The sequence below is a fragment of the Apium graveolens genome, chromosome 5 (assembly GCF_009905375.1).
Source record: "Apium graveolens cultivar Ventura chromosome 5, ASM990537v1, whole genome shotgun sequence".
Taxonomy (NCBI): domain Eukaryota; kingdom Viridiplantae; phylum Streptophyta; class Magnoliopsida; order Apiales; family Apiaceae; genus Apium; species Apium graveolens.
In genome coordinates this window covers 309093712-309103819 of record NC_133651.1, presented here as the reverse complement: position 1 = coordinate 309103819, position 10108 = coordinate 309093712, and the positions used below count along the sequence as shown (strand labels likewise).

Here is a 10108-nt window from a genome sequence, read left to right as displayed (position 1 = left end):
AATCTAAAAAATTTGAAAAAAAAAAACCTCTACAAAACTTGACAAAAAAAACCCTCCTTTGGAGGATATACAAATCTTGTCATAGACCTATGTAATTGAGTTTAACTATCAGGAATCTTGTCAGTGACATGGGTAGTGTATAATTGTGTTTAACTATTAGGATAAAAAATGCATACAAATGATGCTTCTGCTCATCACTATCACCATGTGGTTTTTTTTATTATATTTTGCTAATAGAATGTTGGATTATCATTACAACAGCGATTCAAATTGTGCAGATTAAATGAGATCGAGGTTTGGGCAATTGAGGATTGCAGGAGATTGAGGAGTCATTTTAACAACTTTGAGTTATACTTTATTAAGCGATCTGCGAATATGTCGGCACATGAACTAGCTCAGGTGTCCCATATCTATCCTGATTGCATTTTTGACTAGAGGTCTGTTCCAGTTAAAGTCAAATATTGTATCTTGAATGATTTGAATGAGTATTGAAATTGCATTTTCATCAAAAATAAATAAATAAATAAATAAAAGAGTGCCACGTAAACTATGAAATTCATATTTAAAAAAAGGAAACCTTTATTTTGTACCTTCCTAAAATAAATAATTTGCAAGTTAGGAGTTCTTGAAAATATATACAGTTATTTATCTGCAGAGTTCAAAATTTTGGGCTAATTCAACTTGTATATAGGCTAAAAGTTAAAATTTTGCAGGTTAAGTCCGTATTAGAACCCCATTAGGTTCATATTCCAGACGTCAACATATGCCTGCATATCTGATTTTGAAACATTGACAATCAATGGTAATCAAGATATTAAGCTATCTGCATGCATATCTTATAATTCACATTTCTATTTTGATATTTTATAATGTGTCAAGTATCAACAATCTTGACAACTAATCCATACAACAACATTCAAATAAAATCTATATAAAGCTAACCAAAAAATAGCAACTTTCTGCATAGAACCACCGGTCAATGGAGTGCCAAAAAAGCACATTTCTAACTTGCATCATTTTCTTTTTTTTTTGGCAGACAAATCAGATATATGGATCTAACATCTAATGTACATAAACACAAATGTCATGCAAAGAACCCTCCTCAGCTCAGAGAAATATGGCTGCATATCTGAAGCTTGTAGGGTATAAAAGTACATGTATTCCTCTCAAACATTAACTCAACAATTTGGTATGGCAATGGAGGAGTATTACCTTTTAAGCTTAAACTGTGGTAGTTCATTAACCAGGAGGAAAAGACCGAGCAACCAACTTCTCTACATCACATGCACTCGTCTTGTTGTGCAAGTTAGCTTCCATTTGATTTGCCATATATCTAAATGTGTATACAAGAAACTAAAATGTCATAGGATCGAAATTACAAATTTGTATTTTACCCACTGACGGCTTGCACATACAGGGGTTTACTATGTGTATAGACAACTTTTCAAGCTAGCCACGATACATCCACTCCTTAATGCTCCGCAATCAAACCCTAGGACAAAACACACATGATTAACAAGACTTGATTGATGTGCTATTATTAACTTCTTGCCAAGAGCTTCTTTCCGAGGACTATTTAATAATTTAATCTAGTACAATTACTCTATATTACCGGGTAGGTATCTAACATGCTCCCAGAACCAAACACCAAAGTACATCCTAAAATGGAGCTAGCAGGATTTTGGTTTAAACCCTAGCACAAACTTCTTGTTTTACCTCTAGTAGCAGGTTTCAAAATTATAATAGATTAATAACATTCTGGTGATGTGTTCCTTGTATTCTTTATTTGAAATTGAGTTGTGACATGTAAAAAGTTTGAGATTTCTAATCATCATCGATGGTGGACTGCAAAGATGCACCAAAACAAACCACACCCCACAGCAGCGAGTTTCGACATTTAAGGTGTTCTATAATGCATGGGAACTTCATTGTTACTTTATGTTACAGTGTTTCAATGAGCTTTAAAAGAAGCTTAATCATTGGTTAATACAAGTTCAATTTACATTTACAAATGATCTTTGTTGTCTTACCTCAATCATGTCCTCTTCTGAAGAATAGGTTCCTGAATAGTTCAAGCCATTTGAAACATTATACTGAAAGATCCTTAGCTTTCCTTCCTGCAATTTACGGAAATATAACATAAATCACTTATATTATTAAATCAATCAAAAACAGCTGCAGGTCCCTGCATATACTTTTGAACATATACAAGTTTATTATTACCTTTGTTCCATAGACAAGACCACCACCAACCGCTGGATGGAAGCAGGCTACATTGACTTCATCCTCTGCACTGGGAAGCACTCTCACGAGTTCCATGTCAGAAACTCTATAGACCTGATAAAGAAAAGCCTTATTTTTATGTTTTATTCAATATAACAAAGAACAGTTCCAATTGGATTCACAAATCGTCACCAGCTCTTTCAACGATATTAGTTGAAATCAAAAAAAAAATTCAGCTTTTTATATATTGTTTGCTAATTGTGAAATCTGTTATGTACTAGTGACTGATTACCACACATAATCTACAACCACAATCCGACAATGGACATAAGGCAAAGCTTATTAACACAAAACCAAAGACATCATCAAATGAAAAAATTCTTATAATACAAGAAAAAGGTTATAACAACCAGAAAGTCAAAAGCATTACATAAGTGTGTGTCCGCACGCGTGTGTGTGAGTGTGTGATATTGTAATCGAAAAGCAGTAACTGGTACCTCCAGAATGGTGTAAACAGGTACAGTTGTCTCTCCATCAATGACAACACTCTTTAGCAGTGAACTATGACGACGACCATAGGCAAGTAATAAGTGCTCGGAAGTTGGTGAGAACTGCATGCATAGATAGCATAAAACACAAATTACTTCTCATGTGCTTTCTTCCTTGGTAATATGTCAAGGATAATCCATATTAATTAATCAAAACAATGTCCATAATTATTGGAATTAATACACATGCGCAAGGACATGCAATATAAGCAAGCATTCGAATTTTATACAAAACGAATCTGAGCACAAATACTCTAGTATTTATTGTCTCTTTACTAAAGAGAGGAGTAAAGATTAAAATTTTTGGAATTAAAATTTTTTATTCTTCAAATGTCTCTAATGTGAAACCTTAATTAATAAACACAAGGTCAACGAGCATATGATATTCAGATGTCAACATGAAATCTTTAGTGATAAACATAAGGTCAAAAGCATCACTAGAAATCGGTAATCGGAAGGTTTCCGATCTATTCAACTGACAGTTGAAAGAACACAAAAACCACAAATCGGAAGAATGTACAATCTGAACTGGGGCATACTCGGGTTCGATGACATAATTTTATGGAACTTAATAAGTGATATTAGGTAGTCCCTGGGAAAATGTACCTGAATTGAAGTCAAACAATGAGCAGCTCTGATTGCCCTTGAAGCAAGCACCAGACCAAATCTAAATAAAATTAAAACAAAAAAAAAGATTAATGAAGCAGAAAACAATCATAAAATAACACCCAAATATTGAAGATAATTAAAACATACGTCGCCTCCTCCATGGAATATATCCGAAGCTCATACATAACTTCTTGAGCTGATATTGGGTGTCTAGTTGGAGATGTTGAAACTCCTATGACGTCGGGATGTACTTGCTGCCCAGTGAAACCAGCATCAGCTTCCACGTTTGGCAAAACACATGCAACACAGGCAGCTAAAAATCGGCCACAAGGTGAAAAATGGGTGCCCATCTCACTGGAGAAAAAAATGTTCATATATTAGTATTTTAGTTAGTTTCCCAAAAAAAAAATTACTACAGACGTTCCATAATACCATCCCTGTCCCGATTGGTAATTGCATTAATATTAAGACACAAATCATAATAATCAATTGATTTCATCATGTGATTTTACAAGAAAATAACTTATGGAATAGCTTTAGAGGGGGCGAAGAGGAATTCAACATAAGGTAGAAATCTTATAATGGGCTACAACATACCTACAAAGCACAGCATGTGGTATAACTAAGTGACATCGTTCTGCGTCAAGAAGTCGACAAGGTTCTTTAACATTGTGAGGCCATATTCTAAGCTTCACAGTGCAAGGCAACTCTGCTGCAGCTGCTGCAGCAAGTGATGTGGCAATCTCGGATTGGATTCGCTCAACAAAGTGCTGAGAATCACTCTCATCATGTGTTAGATTACCACCACCAGATCCAGCAGATGGCATATAAGGGTGTGAATAATGATGATAAGAACCAGATCTCAAATTTATAAGAACTGTTGAAGGAGCTGTTGAAGTTGCACCATGATTCTCCATTCTACTGGAGCTAGATATATTTTCAGCTGCCACAGCATTAAATGGATGCATTGTTTGTTGGCCAGCTTGGCTTTGTCCAATAAACCACCCTTGCAAAAACGGTACTTCCCAACTCGTGGGATCAACAAATGGGATAACTCTTAAAGGCTGCACATCAGTCTCCATCGCATCTACTGTCGGATTGGTTACATCATTTTCCATTTCCGCAATTAAAGAATTAGACTCAGGTTCTTGTGGTGCAAGGGAGCCACCAGCTTCTATAGGAGACAACAAAAGCTCATACTGCCCTGAGGGAGTAGAATAAGTAAGAAGTCGGACAGAGCCAGAGGATTCTGCTCTCTGTGTAGTATTAGTTGACCTGACATCTGCATCAGTTTGTCGCGATGGGATTCTCCCATCACCTCGACCAATCGAAGGCCATAACAAGAATGGCAGAGTCATTAATGGTAACTCACTGACCTGTCTAGACTGATTATCAGGATGACCATCTGCCAGATATACTGTGGGAGGGGGGTACCGCAAATAATTCGGACAAGTTGCAAGTGTCACTGTGGAATCTGATGATTCTAGTTCATTTACCTGAAACCAATGTGTAGTCGATCAGAACGAGTAAAACGAGAAGATTCTAATTTTCCAACATATCAACATCAAAAATTACCTCAGCAGTCAAAAGAAATGGAGCAGCATGAGGATGAAAATGCACAGCACGAAGAGAACGGCGTGTTTTAAGTATTATCGAAGGTGAATCCGTCTCCCCTCTTCCATTGTAATGCCATATATAAAGCTACAGAGTTTTTAAATTTTGAAGTCAAGAAACATCGAACAAAGCAATTAACTCCCTTACTTTAAATTTAAACATCCAACAAAACAATTAACTCTGTGGTCATTTCCAAGAATCCTTACCTTATGGCCTGAAGCTACAGCTAGAAATTCCCCCTGCGCATGAAAAGCAATAGAAGCTATAGGACGATCTGCAAAGAGAAACATGCTTAACATATCAATCACTATCATCTAAGATAAATTTACATTTCTTAACATGTATCGGTATATGTATCACAATTATTTTTTAGCTGCATGAAAACATAAATAATTTTAATAATTTTAAAAAACAAAATGATAGGAAGAATTACAAAAATCACGTGACCCTATACACTCTGCAGTTTTTGCGTTCCATAAGCGGACTTCATGGTCCAAACTTCCGCTGGCAAGTATATCAGGACAAAGGGGATGGAATCTAACCTGTAAAAGTTCCATTACTATATAAGAAAAAATAAATTTTGAACCAGGCAAAATATGTATGCCAACAGTGCTGCCTAGATCAAGACAAATAGTTTCACAATGCTGGAACCTGGAAACATTAATCCAACACACACATTGATGTAACACGCCTTCGACAAGAATGATTTACACCCAGAAACGTTCCTAAATCTTTTTCACAACAAAAGTGGCTGATTAAAAAGTAATGACATCTGACCAATTCAGGTGATGCAAAAAATCACATTCAATGAGCCAGATACAAGTCTTCTAAAAATACTTTCCTCAATACTCTAATTATTTTGTCTGTGGCAATTGTAACAACTAAATTCTATAAGAAAATGGAGTCCTGTAACTTCAATGCTTCTCCATAATACAATATTACTCTACTTTGTACAGATAAATACATATCTGACAAGACAAAATTTTACAGTAATCTTATTATTTAAAATGGTTTAGCATTTTAAATATATATATTTATTTTAACAAGTTCTCACTGGAGCGCGACACCCTATGTGTGTGTGTGGAGAGTGAGAGAGAGCCTGAGATTCCAAATATTTTTTAGTTTATTTCTATGAAAAAATTATGTACTCACATTTCAATTGTTGTTATATAAATTTTTGAAATTAATATTCCATTATTAACTGAATACTGAAAAAGATTTATGTAAAATTTCCAAAACTTTTAACTGAGATTCAAAAACAGATTCATAAAATTTTTGAGATTCAAAATCAGATTCTAAAAATTATGAGATTCAAAAACAGATTCTAAAATTTTCTCATAATTTTTTTAATAGTTACAAACAAATTATTATTACTAATTGACCTTGCAACTCTCGTTAAATGTTGCCTACTGCTTTCTAGGTTACTGACTGTAGGATAGATAGACAGGACAATAAAGTTACTTTAATAGAATTTGTATTAATTTACTTGTGCAGTTTTAATGTAAAAAATCTTAAAAGAAAAAAAAAATTACTCCTCTTATTGCTCAGAGTTCAAATAACATCAGCCACCTGCGTAGGGGATATAAAGTAAAAGGTATAGAAAGCAGGCCTACCACCCAAGGCGTCCTCCGGTGACCGCTCAACACCTTTAAGCATCTTCCAGTTTGGCAATCAATTATCTTCACTGTATGGTCTCCACTGCAAGCACAGACATAATTAGAGGTCTTTATATCTTCAGTACCATGCAGATACAGTAGATTTTGTCCAAATTGATAACTTACTGAGTTGAAGCAAGCGTTTTCCCATCAGGGCTGAAGGCTGCTGCAATTGTTGACCTTGGAGGCGGCAATAGCGGACAATATTTGGCTGAAAAATGTCGCAGCGACTCTGCTTCTACCCTGAAATAAACAATACATTTAAGATACCGTAAGTGAGAGAAACTAAGATATCCAAATCTCACACGCAAGGACCAGTTAACAGCTTGAGTAAAAACAGAAGTGGTGACAATCACATTAATTTTATAAACAAGAACTACTGGGCACTAAAGAAATTACCATGATATCAGAATGCGCTTAACATCTCTTGCTGCTTCACCTCTTAAAAGAGGTGAATTAACATTACTCTTTGAATCCTCTCTCCACAAGTTTCGAGAAGAATCTTTTGTCTGAGGTGAAATTTCTCTCCGTGCTAGCAGCCGGAAGACATTACTACATCTCGCAGAACAATAAATCAACATTATATCAGAAAACAGTTAAATCAAATACAGCACTGAAGCACTACCTCATACAAAAAACTTTATACTCAATCACATCGCAGTTAACAATTAAGATACAAAGAATTGAATTTTATAAAACAAATGATTTACATAGAAACAACTAAAAAATGAATTGTAGAAACAAATGATTTACAGAATACATTTTTTTAATTACATTTATTTTCTATTTACGTTTGAGTTCCAAAGGAGTTCAAAACGCCACCGTATCAGCCTCTATTAACCTTATATAGAAACTTAGTTTTGTCATTTAATTTACCTAGTTCGGCTTAGCATCTAATATGCAAAATGTTGTCATAATGACACAAATGAATTCATTTTTAAAATCATCTCAACGGATAGATAACAACATCCTCCTCCACATAACATCTCTTCTCTCATATGACATCTTCTAACCTATCAAATTACGAAAACAATACACACTAGCCTACCACTAAACTCATCCTACCTATCAATCCTGTTCCGTAAAATCTCAACTTAGCAATCAACCTCCGTTTCAATCCAAACCAAAACCGAAACAATTAAAATTCAAAACAACTGCCGAAGCAAGTAACTGCACAACACAACAAAACAACTTGATCACACTACAAACTCCTAACCTCATCAGATCAAACAGTAAAATTAGCTACAAAAACACGAGATCTTCATCGAAAAACATAAAACAAGCACCACAAAAGCATAATTCAGATTAAAATCACACAATTCAATATCGAAATATCGAAATCGAGAAAATCAAAAGCAAATTCAATCAACCTTTTCCTCTTGAGATTGGAGTGTCTAGGAGCAAGTAGAATCGAAGCAGACGGAGAATTCGAATCTTCCGACGACCTCATAATTTAGCCGCCGGCGACAATCTCATGCTCCGGCGAGATTTATATAGTACGGCGCTTATAATTCACAGGTGCGTGTAAATAAATAAAATAAATATGATAGTGTTTGAAGATCTACGAGAAGGGCAAAATGGGAAGAGAAATGACCTAATAATAATTATGTGAATTTTGGTATAAATATGATGAAATAGACAAGGAAGAAGAGGGAGAAGGATAGAGATGATAACAGTGGGGTGGGGTTGGTAGTGTTCGGGTCGGATCTGTTATCGGGTTTGTGGCACATCATGGACACACCACACGCTCGATCGATTGATAGTTTCTACTTTCTACTGTGTAATTTCACGAGTTCAAAAAATTTTGGGACGAGATTTTACTTTGGTTAGGATAATTAATTTTAGTTTTACGGTTAGTAATTATTTGTTGTAAGTAATCATGGATTACTGATGGACCGAGGAAATTATAGTTACAGTTAAACCTCTTTAAAGTAATACCCTTGGGACCGGGAAAAAATATTACTTTATCGAATTTATTACTTTATCGATATAATAATATTTTATTACTTTATCGATAAAGTAATATTTTATTACTTTACCGAATTTTTATGTTTACGTGGTACAGTATAATATATAATGTACGTATAAAAACTAGAATTAATCACATGCAATGTATTTGATCTAAAATTACTTTTATTATGATTACTTATATCCAAAAGGTTAATATCTTGAATGCTATTAGTTTTGCTAACATGGCTTGGAATATTGATGTGAAAACAACCACAATTGCAAATTGTTTTCGGCATTGCAAGATTCGTTCAGAAGAAAATGATGAACAAGAACTTGGAGAAATAAATGAAGGTGTCGAAAGATTAAATGAAGTTATCTCTAATTTACGATATAGGAATGTGATGGATGTCGAGCATCTCTTAAACTATCCAAACGAGAATGATGCGGTTATGGAATCACCTACGGATGAAGAAATCATTGAGTCGGTAATGAGCACTGATGAAGGGACTGATCCTGAACCCGACGATAGCAATGTCATCCCAAGCGTGTCATCAAAGGAAGCATTTCAAGCACTCACCACTTTGAACAATTACTTGTTACAACACGAGCAAAACATACCAGGAGTTATTTTTGCTTTACATAAAGTCAAGGACGAGATTAATTTTGGCTTTGGTGGAAAGAAGAAACAAGCTACAATAGATTCATATTTTAATAAGAATTAAATTTTGTAATCATATACATTATACAGTATATATATATATATATATATATAATTATGGAATTATTACTTTACATATTACTTGGGCCCTTAATGACTTTCGAATTTTTTATTATCTTATGCTTTTAGCGAGAATATTACTTTACAACATTGGCCCAAGTTGGGACCGATGAAAATTATTACTTAAGCGAGGTTATTACTTTATCGGATATTACTTAATCGAGGTTTAACTGTATAGGTTTTTGATAAAGAATTTATTTTATTGGAGATCATGGATGTTTTGTAATTAAAATATTATAAAATATATTATTTTGTGAAGTATATTTTATAACTATTAATAATTTATTAAAATTGTTAAAAATCATTTAAGTTTAATAAATAAAATGTGTATGTTCTGAACAAATATTCTGCAAACTAAACATATTTTCTAGAATAAAATATTTTATAATGTTCTACGGTACTGTACATATATAATATTCAATAATTTAATAAAATAATGAACATCATGATTCGTAAAATAATACATTTAGTAATATTTTTATGTAATATTTGTACTTAGAGAACATAAGTGCTCCCAAAAAAATTGGTCTACATTTAACTCAACTTGAGATAACAGTATATAAATAATAAAATTAACACAAACACAAAAATTATAATATCAGTAAAAGTCGAATACAGTAGGTTCTTTCCTTAACTTAATTGCACAATTCACCAAATCTATCTACTAGGGGAAATCGACATGACTCGAAGTCTGACACGAAACCGACACGGAAAAAATACGAATTAGGGTT

The 10108-nt window shown here is 33.9% G+C and overlaps 2 protein-coding genes across 3 annotated transcripts; one reads left to right on the top strand and one right to left on the bottom strand.

Moving 5' to 3' along the window:
* Window positions 1–834: 834 nt before the first annotated feature.
* LOC141659374 (uncharacterized) lies at window positions 835–8353 on the bottom strand. Of its 2 annotated transcripts, none has more exons than XM_074466215.1 (14): window positions 8020–8353; window positions 7049–7207; window positions 6776–6892; window positions 6608–6692; window positions 5428–5536; window positions 5201–5268; window positions 4956–5081; window positions 3978–4876; window positions 3528–3734; window positions 3378–3438; window positions 2721–2834; window positions 2224–2337; window positions 2031–2117; window positions 835–1492 (listed from the first exon to the last, which is right to left on the bottom strand). In XM_074466215.1, exons 1-14 carry the CDS (start codon window positions 8097–8099, stop codon window positions 1472–1474), a joined length of 2247 nt encoding a protein of 748 aa, XP_074322316.1. In that variant the 5' UTR covers window positions 8100–8353; the 3' UTR covers window positions 835–1471. The 2 variants fall into 2 exon arrangements, with proteins under 2 accessions (XP_074322316.1, XP_074322317.1); XM_074466216.1 differs by having other exon boundaries at window positions 7049–7201; window positions 8020–8351.
* Window positions 8354–8841: 488 nt separating this feature from the next.
* On the top strand, window positions 8842–9321 carry LOC141661220 (uncharacterized). Its single transcript, XM_074468205.1, has one exon. It carries the CDS (start codon window positions 8842–8844, stop codon window positions 9319–9321), a length of 480 nt encoding a protein of 159 aa, XP_074324306.1.
* The last annotated feature ends 787 nt before the right edge of the window (window positions 9322–10108 follow it).